The sequence below is a fragment of the Peromyscus maniculatus genome, chromosome 3, assembly GCF_049852395.1.
Source record: "Peromyscus maniculatus bairdii isolate BWxNUB_F1_BW_parent chromosome 3, HU_Pman_BW_mat_3.1, whole genome shotgun sequence".
NCBI lineage: Eukaryota > Metazoa > Chordata > Mammalia > Rodentia > Cricetidae > Peromyscus > Peromyscus maniculatus.
In genome coordinates this window covers 140,786,729-140,807,227 of record NC_134854.1, presented here as the reverse complement: position 1 = coordinate 140,807,227, position 20,499 = coordinate 140,786,729, and the positions used below count along the sequence as shown (strand labels likewise).

General features: G+C 41.6%; 1 protein-coding gene across 7 annotated transcripts in view; it reads left to right on the top strand.

Annotated features, from left to right (window-relative positions):
- The window catches only part of Ankrd30a (ankyrin repeat domain 30A), a 72,288-nt gene extending 62,469 nt beyond the window's left edge, over nt 1-9,819 (top strand). For all 7 annotated transcript variants that reach the window (XM_076567718.1, XM_076567717.1, XM_076567716.1 and 4 more), the window contains 5 exons: nt 2,077-2,367; nt 2,958-3,172; nt 4,280-4,508; nt 5,182-5,227; nt 8,208-9,819. In XM_076567718.1, the coding sequence (XP_076423833.1) occupies nt 2,077-2,367; nt 2,958-3,172; nt 4,280-4,508; nt 5,182-5,227; nt 8,208-8,341 (915 nt within the window). In that variant the 3' untranslated portion in view covers nt 8,342-9,819. The remainder of the gene's footprint in view (nt 1-2,076; nt 2,368-2,957; nt 3,173-4,279; nt 4,509-5,181; nt 5,228-8,207) is intronic.
- The last annotated feature ends 10,680 nt before the right edge of the window (nt 9,820-20,499 follow it).

Genomic DNA, 20,499 nt, shown 5'->3' with positions numbered 1-20,499 from the left:
ATTTGAGGCTCTGCCCTACATCATTCCAGAGTCTTGACAAATAGTTTTATAGTCACGGTCTTGGCTCCATTTTTAGACCATGTGTGTCAGGATTTCTTATCTCAGAAATTTAACATCATTTGGCAGTTTGACATGTGAAAAGTCAACAGTTGGGAAAAGGCATTTGAACTCAGTAAATCTTAGTTCTTTGTTAAATCCCCCTTGTATACATGTGTATCTCTTGTCGGCTCCATCACTTGCTGTAAGTCCCCCATGTATACGTGTGTGTCTCTTGTCGGCTCCATCACTTGCTGTAAAGCAGTAGTTGTCCAGGTTACAGTGTCATTTTTCTTCACAGGCCTTGAAGTCCTTCTTGTCAGTCTCTGTAAGGAACACCAGGCTTCCCTAAGAGTCCATCCCTATAGCCCTCTGGGTTTCTTTCTCTAGGTCCTTCCTGCTGCTCCTTACTATCTGATCTAAGGGTGCCCTGCATCTTTAAGGGTTTTTAAAAAGATATTTAGTGTTGATGTAACCAACCGTCTTATTAAATAAGAAACACAGAAACAATGTAAAAGAGAAAGCCGAGAGGTCAGAGCTCAGAGCTAAAATCTCACCCTTTCTCCTGCTGTCCCAGCTTCGCGAAAAGAGACCTACTTCCTGTCCGTTCGTATTTTTAAAGTATGTTGTTCTGCCTTCTCATTGGTTGTAAACCCAAACACATGACTGCCTCGTCACTGTCTGAATGTACAGCCCCCTAGGTCTTAAAGGCATATGTCTCCAATGCTGGCTGTATCCCTGAACACACAGAGATCTTATGGGATTAAAGGCGTGTGCCACCACCGCCACACTCTTGCTATGGCTCTAATAGCTCTGACCCTGAACACACAGATATCTATGGGATTAAAGGCGTGTGCCACCACCGCCACACTCTTGCTATGGCTCTAATAGCTCTGACCCCCAGACAACTTTATTTATTAACATACAATCAAATTAATATTTCAATACAAATCAAAATAATATTTTAATACAATTAGATTACCACCACAATTTAGTATCATTATCAATTCCACTCAGTGATATATAATAAACCACTTCAAAATTTAGCATCTCAAAGCAACATGTATTTGGTTTGCAGTCTGGTTTAGGTAAGGCTCATTGAGTCAGGTCATTTCTCCACCATTTGGCATCATCTGGATGACTTGAAGCTGGGACCAGTATAAGGGACTTCATTCTCATGGCTGCCAGCTGAAGCTGACCTTTGGAGCTTTAGGAGTGAGAGTCCGCTCTACTATCTACAGAGGGATTCCCTAAATGATCAGTTCTGTTGTAATCCTAATTCTTGTTTAGGTCTGCTGATTGTTGTTCAAAAGAGGATTGCCCATGTCGATAATTTTATGCTTCAGGATGTCACTGCCCCTCACCAAGAGTCACTGAAGCTGCAGGTCCCTGTAACTCAGTGTATCCCTAAAATTTCTCTCGTGAAGATGGGGGAAATGGTTATAGACTTTTTTGTTTGTGTTTTGAGGTATGGTTTCTCTACATAGCCCTGATTGTCCTAAGTTGTCCTTGAGCTCACAGAGATCGCCTGCCTCTGCCTCCCAGTGAGTGCCGGAGTAAAGGAGTGTGCCACCATGCAATTTTCTGAAATGACTTAGAGTCATTTTCAGAAGGAAAGATAGGAGACAATCCCATAAAAACAAATCTAACATGCATGCTCGGGTGTGTAACAAAATAATGAACATAAAAAATATGTTTTATGACTGCTACTACTTCTGACTTTATTTTCTGAGTAATTAACAACCTCATTATGAGCTGGGCGTGGTGATGCACGCCTTTAATCCCAGCACTTGGGAGGCAGAGGCAGATGAATCTCTGTGAGTTCAAGGCCACCCTGGTCTAGAGAGGGAGTTCCAGGACAGCCAAAACTGCACAGAGAAACCCTGTCTCAAAAGACCAAAAAGAAAGAAGAAGCCTCATTCTAAGAATCATTGCAGGTTATATTTAATTACAACTGAACTCAGGTAAAATTTGTATTGGTTTAATGCTGCTCTGTTCTCAGCCTTCTTCATTACAAACTGTAGTATTTTATTCCTACAGATTGATGATCTTACATCACAATTGGAATCCATATCTTCAAAATGTCTACATCTGGATAAAAAAAATCAGTATCTTCAGCAGGAATTGCTTTTGATGAAAACTGTGCAGAAGAAGTGTGTGAAACTAGAGAAGACTAAGAAGAAACTGGAACAAGAAGTGGTCAGCCTCCGAAGTCACATGGAAAAGAACCTGGTGGAGCAGAGTGAGCTGCAGCAGTACAGGCGGGAGGTGGAGGAGCGAGCGAGGCAAGACCTGGTGGAAAAGTTAAAACAGGTCAACCTCTTCCTGCAGGTTAGTTTCTGTTTCTGTGCTGCACGCAGTTCATCACGCAGATAGGAGCTGGCTGTGTGCGTGGTGTGTGTTAGCTCTGGTTTGTTTCCCAGAGTTTTAGAAGAGGACATGTCGTCTTCCTGTGTTCCAGTGTTCTTCGTTATTATAACTCACTCCATTGAGCTTTCATTAGAGAGTCATTTGTCTTTCAAAGCTAGTTTGCATAAAATAAGATTGCTAGAAGGAAAACAAATTGATGTATAAAATGTACCAAACTCTTGAGTTATTCTTAAGTTGTCTAGTTCAATCTTTGAACTTTGGAGCTGATTCTATTGTTCTTTGAATTATCAGATTCTTGTGTGCTAACATACAAGTTATTCAGAACTGGGATGCACCACAGTGGTAAAGCGCTCAGTTAGATTTGACTTCCAGGACCAAAATAAAAAACAACATGAAGAAGATTCAGTTTTTTGTACTTCAAGTCCAGTAGTTGAAAAGTGTTTGAATCTCAGCGTCAGCATCTGTTTTCACACATTTGACTTAAAAGAAAACACGTGACTGATGCTTGGGTTGTAATTTCTCCTGAAGTATAGTCTCTGGATTTGCTGTAGGCACAGGCAGCCTCTCAGGAAAACCTGGAGCAGCTGAGAGAGAACAGTAACGCTTCGGTGAGGAGTCAGCTGGAGCTCCGGATTAAAGACCTGGAGTCCCAGCTCTCCAGAAAGAAGACTCAAGAAGACTTTGATAAAATAGAACTAGAAAAATATAAGCAACTCTACCAAGAAGAATTCCGAATTAGAAAATCACTGTCAAGCAAACTGAACAAGTAAGGCACGGCATTGAGTCTCAGACAATATGATCCTGATGTATCTCCACAGCAGCATTTTCAGTGAGACCGAGAGGCTGGGGAGGCTGGCTAGACAGTACAGGTTTGGAAATAATGTTGTAAGTGACCCTCCAAATGTGGCTCTGGGATAGTTTATATTCTTTTTTGTCATTTTGTTTAGTTTATATGGTCTGTCAGGCTTTCACATAGATATTTTTGAAGCTTTATAGTTAAGACATTTATATTGTTATACAATTGCTCATCCACATTCCTTTAAAGAGGATTGTTAACAGGCTTGCTTGTGTTTTGTTTTGGAAACAAGACAACTTAGTCCCAAGGATCAGGTACCTCTGGTATTCCTCCTCTGGGCGCTTTGAGCATTTGGTATTTTAATTTTCTTTAGTATTTAGTCATCGTTAGTGTTTCTGTTAGAGGTTCCCATAAACAAATTATAATCAACAGGATTTCTAATTGTGTAAAGTTTACATGTGATACTGGGAAGTGTTAGCGTAGGACAGAAGCCTCAGCCCAGGGCCTCATTCCTAGTCTTGCTCTGTCTGCATTGGTCCTTGGTGTCAGATGTTTAATTTATCCTGAATAATGGGAGCAAATGCTTAAAACTTCTCTTGAGGGAAGTTTCCACTTAGATCTCTCCAGGGAGTGAAACATGTTTTAATTACACAGTGACGTGTCTGTTGTAGTGAGACAAACAGTCCACCAGTCCCCCCAGTTACCAGTTAGCACTTAACAAGTGTTTCTGATGACACCCTCAGGAAGCCGGGAAGCCAGGAAGCCGGAAGCCGGAAGCCGAGCCCTTCCAGAAGGCAACAATGTTGCTGGTTAAGCAGTACATCTCAACAACCGCGTCTCTCCCTCCCACTTTGCTGGAATTACTTGTTAGTTAAGAGGCCCTCTAAACATACCTGCACTTTTTAGAGTCGTTTTAAGCCTGTCATACTCAGTAGTGAGTCCTCACAGGCTTTCCATGCTGAGTCGCTGTTGAGTTGCAAATTCCATGTATTCACATGGCAGCTTTTTAAGCAGCCCTTACTCGGGACTCGTTGGGACCTTGAGACACTATGTATTTGTCTTTTGTGGTCTTCACAGGACTAACGAGAGGCTGGAGGAGACCAGCACTAAACTGCTCCTGGAGGAACAGCAGAATAGATCATTGCTAAGCTCTCTTAGTACGCGGCCTATTGTAGAGTGTCCTTGCCTCGGAGGCCTTCATAATAGTTTGGTATTCAATAGGACTCTTATTCCAAGAGAAAACATAGTGATTCCTACCTCAGGCCTACAGCCATCAAATAAAAGGATGGAAATCTACCTGACCGAGGTTAGTATATAGCTTTTTTCCTTTGGGTTCAAGTTTCTGATAAAATTCTTACTTTTAATTTAATACACGATACTGAGATGTTTTGTTGGCCTGTGCATACTAATGTCATAGTAATTTATGCTAAAGGAGAAAAATTGTTAAAGTTCCCAGAGTTCTCATTTCAACAGGTGCTCACTGTTACTTGGTTCAGGAAATGTAGCTAAGCCAGTACATTTCTTTAAAAGTTGTGCTTAAGCCAGGTGTGGTGGCGCACGCCTTTAATCCCAGCACTAGGGAGGCAGAGACAGGTGGGTATCAGTGAGTTCGAGGCAGCCTGGTCTACAGAGTGAGTTCTAGGACAGCCAGAGCTATATAAGGAAACTCTGTCTCAAAAAACCAAAAATAAAGTTGTGCTTAAGTTAGGTTCTGGAAATTAAATATGCTTGTGACTACAGGTATAGTTTGACATGTTACCACACACCTAATGACAATTTTCCTACAACATCCTAAGTTCCCATTCAAATGCCAAGAGAATGGGTGCCATCCAAATTCCTGTATGTGGATATTTATGATTAAAAGGAATCTGATGCAGATACTACTTATTAATTAAATAAATGTGTAACATTGAATAAGATTAATTTCTGTTAAAAATGTTCTACTTTCTTAAACATTACAAATATTCAACTCATTTCAGATGCATCAGGAGTTGGAAAAAAGTATAAATAGAAAACTTAATGAAGGTATGTACCAAAATTTATTAAGTTTAGATTGACTAATTTTTGAAATAAATTATCAATATTAAATGACATGATTTTTCTTGTTTGTTGAATAGATTTTTAATTAATCATTGTCTTACACAGAATTGAAGATGTGAAGATATTTCTTTCATGGTTTAGTGCAGCCAATGTTTATTCCTTCTACGTCTGAGAATTTCCTGTATAAGTCACGGCATCATTTCCACCTTTGCCCGCTCTCACTCCGCCCATGTCCCCCCACACTTCTCAGGTTCATGGCCTCCTCTTCTAATGTAGGCATCCTGCAGGCCCAGCTAGTGCTGCCTTATTTGCCTGGTTTTAGGACTAACCACTTAGAATGAGGTCTCATCCTTGGAAAAGACTGGTTCTCCCTCTCTGAGCAGCCAGTGACTGCTCTTCATCTCAGGTTGGGCTGTCTTGGGTTTCTGTTGCTGTGAAAAGACCATGACCAAAAGCAACTTGGGGAGGAAAAGGTTGTTTTCATCTCGCACTTCCGTCACTGAGGCAAGTCAGGAACCTGGGGTCAGAAACCAAAGCAGAAGCCATGGAGGAAGGCTGCTGACTGACCACCCTTCTTTCTTACACAACTCAGAGCCACTTGCCCAAGGGTGGCATCGCCCACAGTGAGTGGGGCCCTCCCACATCGGTCATTAATCAAGGAAATGCCCCTACCAGATTTGCCTGCAGGCAACGTAATAGGGGCATTTTCTCAATTGAAGTTCCTTCTTCCCAGATAAATTGTGTCAGTTGGACCAGGAAAAAAAAAGGTCAGGATCTTTGTGTGGGTTTTCCCCTCCATCCTGGTAGCATGCCAACTGATGGAGTCTTTGCAGATATTGTGGAGGTAGCCATATTGTTGGTAGTTTATGGATGCAGCATTGTCATCCTGTCCAGAAGTCACTATGTCAGGGCAGGTGTCAGGACCTCAGGCCTTACTCCCTTCTCTTCCATGATACTCCCTGAGCGCCAGGTGTCGGAGTTGTGATATAGATGTTCCGTTTGGGGGTAAGGCACCACATAGCCCCTTATTCTCTACATTTTGACCAGTTGTGGGTCTGTGATAGCCTCCATGCGCTACAAAGAGAGGCTTCTCTGGTGACAGATGAGAGCTGCACACGTCTGTGGACATAAGGAGTCAGGAGTCTACAAGGCACTTGGAAGCTATGGCACTTTAATACCATGGCAGTCATGGCTTCTCCTCTGAGGCCTGTGACCTGTCCAGCCCCAGGTTCTTGGCCAGGTTCACAGTACCAGGCAGGAATTCCCTCCAGTTGAGTGGCTTTAGGTTCAAGCAGACACTGTTGGTTGCCTCCCCATACAAGTGCCACTGTTGCACTGTTAAGCGGTCTTGCCTGTGCAGCTGTTGTGGTTCTTGAGCTTTCCAGCCAGGCAGGAATGCTGACAGCTGTCCCGTTTGGCAGGGATGCTGACAGCTGTCTCCTCCTTTGGCAGGGATGCTGACAGCTGTCCCCTTTGGCAGGGATGCTGGCAGCTGTCCCCTTTGGCAGGGATGCGGACAGCTGTCTCCTTTGGCAGGGATGCTGACAGCTGTCCCCTTTGGCAGGGATGCTGACACCTGTCTCCTTTGGCAGCTTACATAGTACCTTCTGACACTAGGAGAAGCCCGCAGGTAGGAAGCTTTCCGGTCAGATCCAGCTCGATTCATCTATTCCTCTGTCCTAAGTTTCCAGTGTCTTTGGCAATGTGGGCTTGCCTCAACCTCCGAGAGATAACCAAGGACCACATCAAGGGTCTCTGTTGTTGTAGGGGTCACCATGACTATGCTGAGCCACCATTCCAAAGGGGGTTTCTCACAACTGTTACTGGAGTTTTTGTTAATATGTGGTGCTTGTGGGAAGCGCTGTCAGCCTAAGTGGCATAACTTCCTTTACGATTTTATACACACACACACACACACACACACTTTGGTAAATATAAAGTAATATGCTTCCTTAAGACTTTGTCAAACAACCTGGTATTGGTCCCTCTCCTTTTGTATTAACCTTCCTCCTCCTCCCCGTTGGAGCCCCCTCCCCAATATTCCATTTCCCACTTCCTGTCACCTGTATCCTGCTGTTCTCCTCTCAGCCTTCCCCACCCCAACATGTGGTCCCTTTATACTTCCCTGATTTTTGGTTCCTTTTTTGAGAACTCTGTTCAGATCCATAGCCCATTTTTAATTGGATTATTGGTCTTCTTGACTCTTCGGTATTTGAATATTAATCCTCTGTCAGCTCTATGCTAAGATTGTCTCTGTTCCGTGGGTTCCTCTTCACTTCATCGTTTCCGGTGCTGTATGGAAGAGGCCCGGTTTGTCAGCTGTTCCTGAGCAAACTGAATCCTGTTCAGAAGTCCTTTCCTGCCTGTGTGTATCTCGTAGGGTACTGATACGTTTTCTTCAGCGCTTCCAGGGTTTACATTGAAGTCTTTTGCCCATTTGGAGTTGTGCAGTGTGATAGAGAATGATCTAGTTTCATTTTTCTACGTGTGGACATCCAGTTTCCCAGCACCAATTGTTAAAGATATTTTCTTCTCTCCAGTGTATATTTTTGGACTCAAATATTACGACTTGGTTTCAGTGGCCTTCTGCTGCACTGGTCCACATGCCTCTCTGAGTGCTGTGCCATGCTGTTCTCAGCACTATGGCTCTGTGATGTAATCTGTACATGATTGTCAGGAGTGGACCATATCATCTCATCTTGTCATTCCTGTGCTTGTTACAGTAACTTTGTCCATGATTGTTGAGTAAAAGAGTCAACTCAGACACTTTGATATTCACAATGGTAATTAAGTACACACCTGTGAGCAAGTTCAGTATAGTTACACACACACATTACCAGTTCAGTTGCATCTCTTCGACTGACATTTGCTTAGTTAACTGTGAAGTCTTTGATATGTATGCATGTATGTATGTATGTATATATGTATGTATGTATATAATGTATGTATATTCCTTTCTTTCCAGCTGCGGCTGAACTTGAATCTGAGTTCTGCAGAGTTTTTCCCCTTGAATCTGCTACTAAATCAGGTCAAGATCTAATCTTAGAAGAAACGCAAGAATATATAGACAATTTAAAGAAAAAATACAGGATCTGCTGAATTGAAAGAAAGAAGGAAAGGAAGAAAAGGCGTGATAATAGAAGAGGGACTGTTTGGGAGGAGGAGCAAAGGAACAGAGCCCCAGAGAAGATAAAGGGACATGCACTGTGTGTGTCTTAAATGTCGCGGTGAACTGGTATGGTAGCACACGGCTTCAATCCCAGCCCTTGGGAAGCAGAGGCAAGTAGATATCCTCGGTTCAAGGACAGCTAGGGCTACATGTCCACGCAGAAAAACAAGCTTATAATGAAACCTAATATTTTTGTACCAATAATATATATTAATATATGGTCTAAAATATATTTATTAGACTTTATATATTGTAATTGTTTCCTAGTAAATGTATGACTTGAAAACAGAAGTGAAGGAAACTTTTTTGTCATATGTATTAGAAAATTAACATGTTTACCTGGGGGGGTTTGGTGGTTTTAAGCACATTTTATAAGTATTATTAAACCACTATTACCAAGTTTTACATACAAAAACACCCAAAAGCCTGTTTCTCATGAGTATTTATACTTTTCTTTTTTTATCACTGTCTGTGGGCCAGAAGACTTAGCCAGACATCACTTCAGTATGCTGCCGCTGCAGCCATTTTTAACAATTTAACCTGTTACAGCCACAGTATCACCATCAAACCTAATCTTTTAAGCGCTGATTTGTAGTTGTTGATCCTACAGGAAAGCAGTTACCTAAGACTTTGCACCTGTTCTGTTTATTCATTTGCTTGTTCATCTTTGATGTTTTTGGTTTTTTTTTTGAAGTCTTAAAATTAGACAAAAGTTCAAAGAATTGTGCCCTTCCCCACTTTGAACCATCTCAGAGAGCCTAGCTGCCATCTGCCACTGTCCTGGACTATATTAGTATTTTTTGTAATTAACAACAGCCTGAGTAACTGGTGTCACCTTTGTAATCGGAAGGCTACCACTAATGCACCCTGGATATCAGCCTCAGGTCGTTTTCCAGTTGACTCTTGCCTACAATGCCCTTTAACAAAAACTGGTCCCATTCAGACTCAGGGATTCCAGTTACTTACATTCCTTAGACTCCTTCAGTTTGGAACATTGCTCAGTCTTTCCTTGATTTTCATGACCTTAAATCTTCAGGGTAGAATTCAAGTAGAGTGCCCTTGAATTGAATTTTCTGTTGCATTATTATTAAATCATGTAATTTTTGACAAGAGTATTACAAGATGTGATCTCTAATTTAGATTTTTCTCTACAATTATGATTTTGATATTGATTACTAGAGCAATTATCTGCTCTGTTTTTCCCCTGTATATTTACTTTTGTAATAAATGTTTTATGAGGAGGTAATTTGTGACTGTAAATACCGGTTTCTTGTCAAACTTAAAATATATTCATTTACTAGTATCCATGTGGATTAATGGTTCTTTATTTTACTTAATGAGTTAGAAGTTGTTGATAACATTTTAAATTATTTTTGTATTTTAATAAATTAAATTTTTGAGAATTTCATACATGTGTGCTATATTTACATCATTTCTACCCTTCCCTCTCTCCTTCCAGCTCCTCCTGTGTCCTTCCCAAGTTCCTCTCAGATTCACGGCCTCTCTGTTATTTTTATGTACATATACACATGTATAAATGCACCACACACACACATACACACACACACACACACACACACACACACACACCCTATTGAGTCCATTTAGTATTATTCCTTTGTACGTACATTCAGGAGCTTGTAAATGTCCTATTTTGTTGGAGTACTATAGAATTTTTTTAAGAATAATACAAAGAAATCTTAGTTATTACCATTCATTCCCCAAATGTAAACATTTGTTTTTATCCTTCCCCTTCTCTTCCTCTTTCAAAATAAATGCAAATAAAGGGGTATAAAAGAGCATTTTTCCCTTGTGAATTGTAAACATGACACATTTATTCCTAAATACATGTCTTTTAAAAACAAGGAGTTATCATACATACCTGTAGTGGAATAATCAGAGTCAGGAAGTTCAGTATTTAATCTGTGAATATTATTTCAACTTTAACAGTTATCTCAATAACTTTTTATAGTCAGAAAATTCAAGATGGGATATTTGTGCCCACCTCTCTATGCTGGGACTTTTGTCTGGCTTCTGCTTACAAAGGTCTTGTAGCATGCTGGCACAGTTGTGGTGAGTTCACGTGTTCACCTGCCCTGTTGTGTTGGGAAAACACTTTCTGGTGTTATCCACCATCTCTGGCTCTTACAGTCTTTCTGCCCCGTCTTCCATGAAGATTACTGCCCCACTTAGGGCTTAGCATTCCACATCCACTTATCTGCACACTGACCAGTTGAGGGTTTCTGTGTTAATTGCTGTCTACAGCAAACAGAAGCTTCTCTGGTGAGAGTTCAGAGATTGAGTTCTCCCCTAGGCTCTATGACTTACCTGGTTGCAGGGTTTGGGCCCCTTTAACAGTGCCAGGTATGGGTTCTGTCCCATGAAGTGGGCCTTAGATCCAATCAAAATGTTACTCACATGACATTTGTGCCAGTATTGCCCCAGTGGGCATGTCTTGTCAGGCCAGTCATTATAGTTACTATTCTCCTCCGGTAGAAGATGTAGCAGCTTCTAACCATCAAAGATGAAGCTTGCATATGAGTACCAACTTGATTTCCTCACTTCCAGTGCTTCAAATATGTGGCATCTTCAGCAACAGGGTCTTACTGTCAACTTCTGGAGGACAGCTGAGAGTATTGGCAGTAGCCTGTAATGCTTACCCAGTGGGTCATGGGACCCATTGGCCAACAGCTCAAAAAGAGGTAACCCTTACTGGGACTGGAGATTTTATTTGCTACCATGATTTCAGGTAACTCAGATGGTAGTGGACTTCCACATGGCTTTTTCAAAAGACCATAGTGTTAGTTCTCCTTCTCCATATTCCATTCTCTACCCTGTTCTCCTACCCTCTATGCTGTGGGATGTTCTGTATGTCCTGTGGGAGCCCATTCTCGGGTTCCTCATGGCTTTACCCAGCAGGTCCGCATAGAGGATGATTAGGACCACAAGCCTGAGTGCAGGTGTCTGAGATGGTCTGCACTTGGCTGTGCTGGGGAATGGTCTGTATGTCAAGTTGCTCTGATTGGTCAATAAATAAAACACTGATTGGCCCGTGGCGAGGCAGGAAGTATAGGCGGGACTAACAGAGAGGAGAAATAAAAGAACAGGAAGGCATAAGGAGACACTGCCAGCCGCCACCATGACCAGCAGCATGTGAAAATGCCGGTAAGCTACCAGCCACGTGGCAAGGTATAGATTTATAGAAATGGATTAATTTAAGCTATAAGAATAGTTAGCAAGAAGCCTGCCACGGCCATACAGTTTGTAAGCAAAATAAGTCTCTGTGTTTACTTGGTTGGGTCTGAGTGGCTGTGGGACTGGCGGGTGACAAAGATTTGTCCTGACTGTGGGCCAGGCAGGAAAACTAGCTACACCTCTACCCTAATTTAACACTTCCTATTCCATTATTGCCCTTTCTAACACTGTTCTATCTCTTCCTTGAAGGTCCCTCCCCATCACTGGCCCCTTACAAAATTCTTAACCTCTATGGGTATTCCAAATGAGATACACATATTAGAAGATTCAAAGGTAACATCCACTAATGAGAAAAAACACAGAATTTTGTCTTTCTCTGTCTGAGTTACCTCACTCAAAATGAGTGTTTCTAACTTCATCCTTTCACTTGCAAATTTCACAATTCCATTTTTAACAGCTGAATAACATTCTGTTGTGTAAATGCACCACATTTTCATTGTCCATTGATGGACATCTCTGCTGCTTCCGTTTCCTGGCTATTGTTAATAGAGCAGCAATGAACAAGGATGAGTAAGTATCTCTGTAGTAAGACACAGAGGCCTTTGGGTGCATGTCTAAGAGTGGTATAGCTGGGTCATGTGATAGATCTACTGATACCTCCATAATGGTTATAGCAGTTTGCACTCCCAGCAACAGTGAGAATACGTGGTTCCTTTCCCCATGTACACACCAGCATTTATCATCTTTTTTTCTGTCTTAGCCTTCTGACTGTAAGATGAAATTTCCAAGTTTTTAATTTGCATTTCCCAGATGGCTTAAAAAATATTTCTCAGCCGAGCAGTGGTGGTACACACCTTTAATCCCAGCACTCTGGAGGCAGAGACAGGCAGATTTCTGGGAGTTTAAGGCCAGCCTGGTACACAGAGATAGTTCTAGGACAGCCAAAGCTGTTACACAGAGAAACCCTGTCTCGAAAAACCAAATGTATGTGTGTATAGATATTTCCCAGCCATTTCTCTTCTTTGAGAGCTCTCTGTTTAGTTCCACTGGAGTATTTGGGGCTCTTTGTTCTGTATATTCTAGACACCTCTATCAGATACACAGCTAATAGAGTCTTCTTTCCACCCCCTACACTTTCTTTTCACTCCAATGATGGTGTCCTTGGTTTTACAGATGACTTTTAGTTTCCTGTGGTCCCATTTGTCGATTGTCGGTCTTGAAAGTCCTTTCCTATGCCTGGAACTTGAAGCATAGTCTCTGCTTTCTCCTCTGTCAGATTCAGAGGACCAGGCTTATGTTGAGTTTCTTAATCCACTTGGGTTTTTGTGTAGTGTGAGCAGTAAGGATCGAGTTTCATTCTTCTACTTGTAGCTCTCCAGTGTGACAGCACCACGTACTGAAGATGCTGTCTTTTTGCCAGTGTGTATTTACAGCTCTTCATTAAAAATCAGATGGCTGTAGGTATGTGCACTTACATTTGGCTCCTTGATTCTGTTTCATTGATTAGTGTGACTGATTTGATGCTGTTATCATACCAACTTAATTGTGATAGCTCTGTAGTATTTAAAATCCAGAGGACAAGGGTTTGACTCTCAGCACCTAATCAGGCAGCTTACAGCTGCCTGTAAATCTAGCTACAAGCGATCCAACATCCTCTTCTGGCTTCCATGGATATTGCATTCATGTGGTACACAGGCACACAAATTCTTTTTTTGTTGTTGTTGTTTTGTGTTTTTTTTGTGTTGTTTTGTTTTGTTTTTGTTTGTTTGTGGTATTTTTGTTGTTGTTTTGGGGACAGAATTTCTCTGTGTAACCCTGGCTGCTTTGGAACTCTCTCTCAAGACCAGGCTTGTTTCAGGTTTTTGCTCTTTTCTTAGGGGGCCTGCCATCCAGCTCCCAAATAAATCACACACAGAGGCTTGTACTCAATTATGAATGCCCAGCCTTAGCTTGGCTTAGTTTCTTGTCTGCTTTCCTTAACTTAATTTATCCCATCTACCTTTTGTCTCTGGACTTTTCCAGTTCTCTTACTCTTGTAAATTTTATTCTTACTCTGTGGCTTGCTGTACACAGCCACAGGGTGGCTGGCCCCTAGAATCCTTCTTCTTCTCTGGCTCCTATCTCTTAGATCTTTCCTCCCAGTTTTTTTCATCTATATATACTTTCTGCCTGCCAGCCTTACCTATCCTTTCTCCTGCCTTGTTATTGGCAGGAGCTTTATTAGACCATCAGGTATTTTAGACAGGCACAGTAACACAGCTTCACAGACTTAAACAAATACAACATGAACAAAAATAAGACACCTAAAACATTCTACTATATTTCCCCATTTGTTTAAATAAAAACAAAGGTTTTAATTTTAACATAGTATAAGTACATACAACAAGAACAGTTATCAAGTAAGAATTAATTTACAATATTTAATCCATTTGTAGTTAGCATATTTAAAGAAAATAATGCATTATCTATCCTATCTTAGTGAATCCAAAATTTTATATCTAACATTTTTATCATAATTAAGAAAAATTGTAACTATAACTATTTAGTCTTTAATTCCATCAAAGACCCAGAAGGATATAATATTGTCTAACAACAGAGACATTTGGCTGCCTGGAAAGTCACCCAAAGTTTTTCTGCAACGTTGGGGCATCCATCTTAAGCCTATAGGCCTAGAGTATCTGGCAACCTTTTCTATGAAGCAGGAATTTTGAACTGTCCTGCCTTGTGGCAATGTTTATCAGTCGCTTTCCTCTGTGTTCTGTAGAATATTTGGCAGACTCTTCTGTGAAGCAGGAATTTTGTAGACTATCCTGCCTTGTTTTGGCAAAGTTCAACAGTCATTTTTCTGTGTCTTGCATGTCCAGTCTGCATAGCATGTTGTCAGCAGTCAAAGGCAAGAGCAGTTTCTTTGCCTAGTGTCTAACCTTGCCACAATGAAAGCAAATTTCTTAAGGAGTTTCTTCGATGCCTATCATCTCTCTGAAGGGAATTAGTGTACCAGGAGCAGATGTGTCTCGTTGTCATGAAAAGTTAATAAATAAATTGCATAGGTACAATACCTTAACCAAGAGTAAAAACATATATATAATATGTGGTAACAAAAATAACTTTAAATTTGCATCAATATACAAAAACCCTTTAGATGAGTAGAAACATATACAGTGTAACAAATAATTTTAAGTTGTATTAATATTCTTTTTTTTTTTTTTTGGTTTTTCGAGACAGGGTTTTTCTGTGTAGCTTTGCACCTTTCCTGGAACTCACTTTGTAGACCAGGCCAGCCTCAAACTCACAGAGATCCGCCTGACTCTGCCTCCCAAGTGCTGGAATTAAAGGCATGTGCCACCACTGCCCGGATGTATTAGTATTCTATATTACCCTAAATGATAATAAATATCCATAACCCATCAAATAACCAAAAACCACCCACAGCCCCCCCCCCAACTTCTGGGAATGTGGGTGTAGTTTTTTTATATTTTGTTGTTGTTGTTGTTGTTGTCTGTGGATGAAGTATCTTTAGGGTTCCAGAGAGAAAATTTTGAGATAATGACCAAGGTCTAGAAAGACCAGCATTAACCTTTGCTGATAGATATCATCTGTCAAGTTTCAGTAGGTCTCACCTGATCAAACCTGACCCATATTAACCCTGAAGGAATCCATAGCCTCTCATCTCCTGTGGAAACAAAACTCCAAAGTATTTTTGATTTCCATTTAACAAACAATTTTTTGACTTTTTAAAAGTTAAGGCATTTTTAAAGTATATAGGTTGATTTATTTTAACAGTCTGTTTTTAATTTCAGGTCTCTTTGTAGCTATCCTTTGCTTTTTAACAATCAAAAATTTCAAAATCAACACATTAGCATACAGAATCTGTGTATTTCCCATCTTACATGGATTTTTTAAATATTCCTTTCATTTTTCTCTTTAAAGATTTTATTATTTTTAAATTATTTTTTTCTGTGACTACCCCTCCCCCATTTTTTTTTGTAAACCTACGCACATTGTTAAACATATTGTAACCTGCTTAGAGGTTTTTCGTCTGAATATCCTTTATTGTGAATCTCCTGTCTTTTTTAACCATGCGAGTAAACCTTAGACTGATAAGGTACACCTGGATTCTCCACTCTCAGGGTTCTCAGCTGGCTCCTCCCACTTCTCAGGTTGTGAAAGCCAAGAGGAAGCTTGCTGCCAGTCGGAGGTTGGTCTGACCAGGAACTGCATTCAACCTTCCCAGAGCTCTAGAATGCAATGCTTGCACTGTGGCAGGCATTTTTACTTAGGTTTTTTTTGTTTTTGTTTTTTTTGTTTTTTTTGTTTTTCGAGACAGGGTTTCTCTGTGTAGCTTTGCGACTTTTCTGGGACTCACTTGGTAGCCCAGGCTGGCCTCGAACTCACAGAGATCCGCCTGGCTCTGCCTCCCGAGTGCTGGGATTAAAGGCGTGTGCCACCACCGCCCGGCTTACTTAGTTTTTTGTTCCTAGTTTATGTACTGGCTGCTCAAGAGCTCAGTGACCAGCAGAAACTGTTTGGCTGAAACTCTTAAAGGAGACATATTCCACCACCATCCCCTTTTTTCTTTAAAATTTAGCTTTCTTAAGACCTGCATGGAATTTAAGGGCCCCACATTGGGCACCATTAAATTGTTGAGTGTTTTTGCTCTTTTTGGGGGTGGGGGGGCTGCCACCCAGCTTCTAAAAAAATCACACATGGAGGCTTATTCTTAATTGTGAATACCTGACCTTAGCTTGGCTTAGTTTCTTGTCAACTTTCTTTAACTTAACTTAGCCCATCTACCGTTTGCCTCTGGGCTTTTCTGGTTCTCTTACTTCTGTAAATCTTACTTTTACTCTGGGGTTTGCTGTGTATCTGGATGGCTAGCCCCTAGAGTCCTCCTTCTCTGGCTCCTAGCTCTTTGATCTTTCTTCCTTTCAAAAAGTGGCAGGACACTAACACTGAACTCAAATAGCCTCTGTCTTAGGGTTTCTACTGCTGTGAAGAGACACCATGACCATTGCAACTCTTATCCAGGAAAACATTTAATTGGGCCTGGCTTACAGTTTCAGAGGTTTAGTCCATTATCATTGTGTCGGGAAGCATGGTGGCATGCGGTCAGACATGGTGCTGCAGAACGAGCTAAGAGTTCTATATCTGGATCCTCAGACAGCAGAAGGAGATTGTGTGCCACATTGGGCGTAGCTTGAGCATACGAAACCTCGAAGTCTGCCCCACACTAACACACTTCCTCAAACAAGGATACACCTCCTAATAGTGCCACTCCCTATGGGCCAAGCATTCAAACACAGAATCTATGGAGGCCATTCCTATTCAAACCATTACACCTTCCTACACATAAACAACAAACAAGCTGAAAAGGAGATCAGGAAACCTCATAACTGCCATAACAAACAAACAAACAAACAAAAACTTGAACTAAACCTAACCACTAATAAAGACTTTAAGGTACTGAGGAAAGAAACTGAAGAAGATGCTAGAAGATGAAAAGGCTCCTCACACTCCATGGTTCCCCTCCTGTGGTGATATTTTATTTGTGCTCTAATAAATAAAGCTTGCCTGGAGATCAGAGGAAAAAGCTAGCCACTGTATTAGACATAAAGGTCAGGCAATTCATTTTACCTGAATTATGGAGAAACTGAAAGGTTTTTCTAAAGCTTTTATCTTGGCACTCAAATTGACCAATCTTTTTAATGCTAAAATAAAAATGATCATTAGGAGGAAAAGAAAAGACTATTTTAAAAGACGTCAATTTTTCAAGTTTTTAAACTTTTCAATCAACATGGGTGGCCACCTTTGGCTCCAGAATAAATGGCATTTTAATCCCTTTGTCTTAGTTAATGTTTCTACTGATGTTCATCCTGTCTGAACTCTAACACTTGGGAACCATAAGCCAAAATAAACTTTCTTTCATAAGTTACCTTGGTTATAAGGTTTTACCCCAGCAACCAAAAAAATAACTAATACAAATGTCAAAATTGTACATCGACAACAAGATAGGCTTTTCAAAGAATGGTTCTGGCATACTGGATATCCACATATTTGGGGTAGGCTCCAGGAAGTCAGTGTTTGCTTGTTAAAATGCGGAGATTTTTGTTTTTACTTTTAGCTTTCTTACTCTACACTGGGTATATGTGTAACTATCCTGCCAGAAATGAAGCTGTTCTAAAGAGACTATTGTGCCCCTCCCTTAGGCCATCAGACTATCCACAGAATAAACCTTAATGAGTTGGAATTTTTCCAGGGAAAGGAAAAGGCTGGGACCTTGATTCCAACCAGGAGAAAAACATCACACAGTACTCACAACTTACATGACCCCCTGGGAACCCTAGCCAGGAGCAGAGATGATGTGGGTTCAACACGCAGGACCACACTTGGAACACGACTACTTAGCTTTGCATACCTCGTCTACTCTGTCTAAACCTAACCTCATGTCGGTATTCTGAAGGTGGGCCTTGGGAAGGCTGGACACTGGCCTTCTTTGTGCCTCTTCCCAATGTGGCCACACTGAATGAAGTTCCTTTCTTTGCTTTGTCACTATTACTCGTAGAGACAAGAGCTAATTAGAACTTCAGTGATTCTGGAGAGCTTGGAATGCTGCAAGTCCGGTGCCAAGTCATTGTGGACCATCTTTAGTGAGAACACACACACCCCTGACAAACAGGGACTCACTACGCAGCCCTGGCAGGCCTGGAACTTGCTACATAGAACTGGCATTAAAGGCACGTGCTACCTTGGCCCTGCAACTTTAGCCCTCTTAAGAGCCATTCTATTGCCCTCTTCTGTGTGTAAGCTAACATCTTTTGGAGTTCACAGACATCTGGTCCCCGCCAACAAAAAGGCTATGAGTGTCATCAAGATAGTACCCAAGGCTTATAGCAAAGGTTTTCCCACTCGGTTTTAATCTATTAGTGTTTTCACTACCGTATTTAAGTGTCCTGACTTAGACTTCTGTTACTATAAAGGCTTTGAGATGTGACTAGGAGATGGATCAGAGGTAAAGAGCACTGGGTTGTTGGGGAAATTTATTTTAAGATGTGTTACTTTTGTTTATGTTGCATTTGTTTAACTCTGTGAAGCTGTGTTACTTTGTCTAAACACCTGATGGTTTAATAAAGAGCTGAATGGCCAATAGCAAGGCAGGAGAAAGGCTAGGCAGGGCTGGCAGGCAGAGAGAATAAATAGAAAGAGAAATCTGGGAGAAAGAAGAAGGAATGAGAAAGGAAGGAGGAGGGCTTCAGGGGCCAGACACAGACACAGAGTAAGAAGGAGAAGGAAAGAAAAAGTGTACAGAAATAACAATCCAGCAAAAGATAGATGGGGATAATTTAAAGTTAAGAAAAGCTGGCTAGAAACAAGCCAAGCTAAGGCTGGGCATTCATAAGTAATAAGCTTCCGTGTGTGTTTTATTTGGAGCTGGGTGGCAGGCCCCCCAAAAGAGCAAACACAGACAACCACATTTTGGTGCCCAATGTGGGGCTAAAGTAAAAGACAATCCAACAATATTGGGTGCTCTTCCAGAGGACCAGGGTTCTGTTCTCAGCACCACACTACAGCTTACAACTGATAATTCCAGTTCAGGGGAGGAGATGCCCCCCTTCTGGCCTCATCATACATGGCACACAGATGGTACACAAACATACACGCAGGCAAAACACCCATATGCATAAAATAAAATAGCTCCATGAAGCTGCTTCCATGTTGGAACATGAAGCTTGGGGTAGCCTAAATCTCTATTCCAGGACCACAATCACTGAATTTGGTTCCAAAGTCACTGTTTCTTATCCCCTTTGAGGTGAGAGCTGTGTTTCTGGGTCAACAATACCCTGAATCTTACAGGCTGTTTGTTCCCATGGTACCATTGTCTCTTTTTGTTTGCTTTTCGAGACAGGATTTCTCTGTGTAGTGCTGGCTGTCCTGGAACTTGCTCTGGAAACCAGGCTGGCCTCATACTCAGAGATCCGCCTCTGTGCTTGGATTAAAGGCACGCTGCTGCCTGGCAATGCCACTGTTTCTTAAGTTGACCCTTTGAGGACCCGTGGGGGAGCTTCTTAGGGCTGCTGGGGATCAGCCTTTGATCCTAAAAGCTCTGGCACCATACATGCATATAATGTATACATTTTATGTGTATCAATTGTAATTTTCTTATGAAAGATTTAATATTTCCGTATTTCTGAAGTTAGTACATTGCAAACTGAAGTTATCGACAGGGACATACACAAGTTGTTTGATATATTCAGTATATCACTCTTAGTGAGATGGTGATGATATCTGTATTAGTAGGATAAGGCTTTACAATTCTTTGGGAATTAACATGTATGGCAATTTACTTGGTGTCTGCTCTTTTTATTTATATATACTACACACACACACACACACACACACACACACACACACACATAACTTTTTTTTTTTTAGTTTCTCACGCTTCGTATTTACATAGTTTTGAAAGCTAGCAACCCTAGGACAAAACTGTGAGATCTTTGGGTGTACAATCGCACTTGGTCCCAAGGACTTAAGCTACTCCCCTAATACACACTGCCCAAGCTCGGTCAGCCTCTGTCTTCCCGCCCAGGGTGCCCATTGCTAGCTCAAGCATCCCCTTCAAGTCCAGGCCCGCAGGGAAGCGGTGCAGCACCCATCAGTGAGGCGAAACTTCATAACGTGATCAAAAATGGAGTCGTCGCGGAGGCTTCTGGAAAGCGTAGTTCGCCGCGGAGGCTGTTCGGCGCATGTCACCCGCGGAAGTTTTGTCCTTCGCCTAGGGGAAATTGGGGGGGGGGGGTAACCGAGCACTGCAGCGTCCCCCGGCCTGGGGGCCTCGGAGAGCAACGGGCGCGGCGAGCGGGCGGGCGGGCGAGCGAGCAGGCGGGCTAGCCGG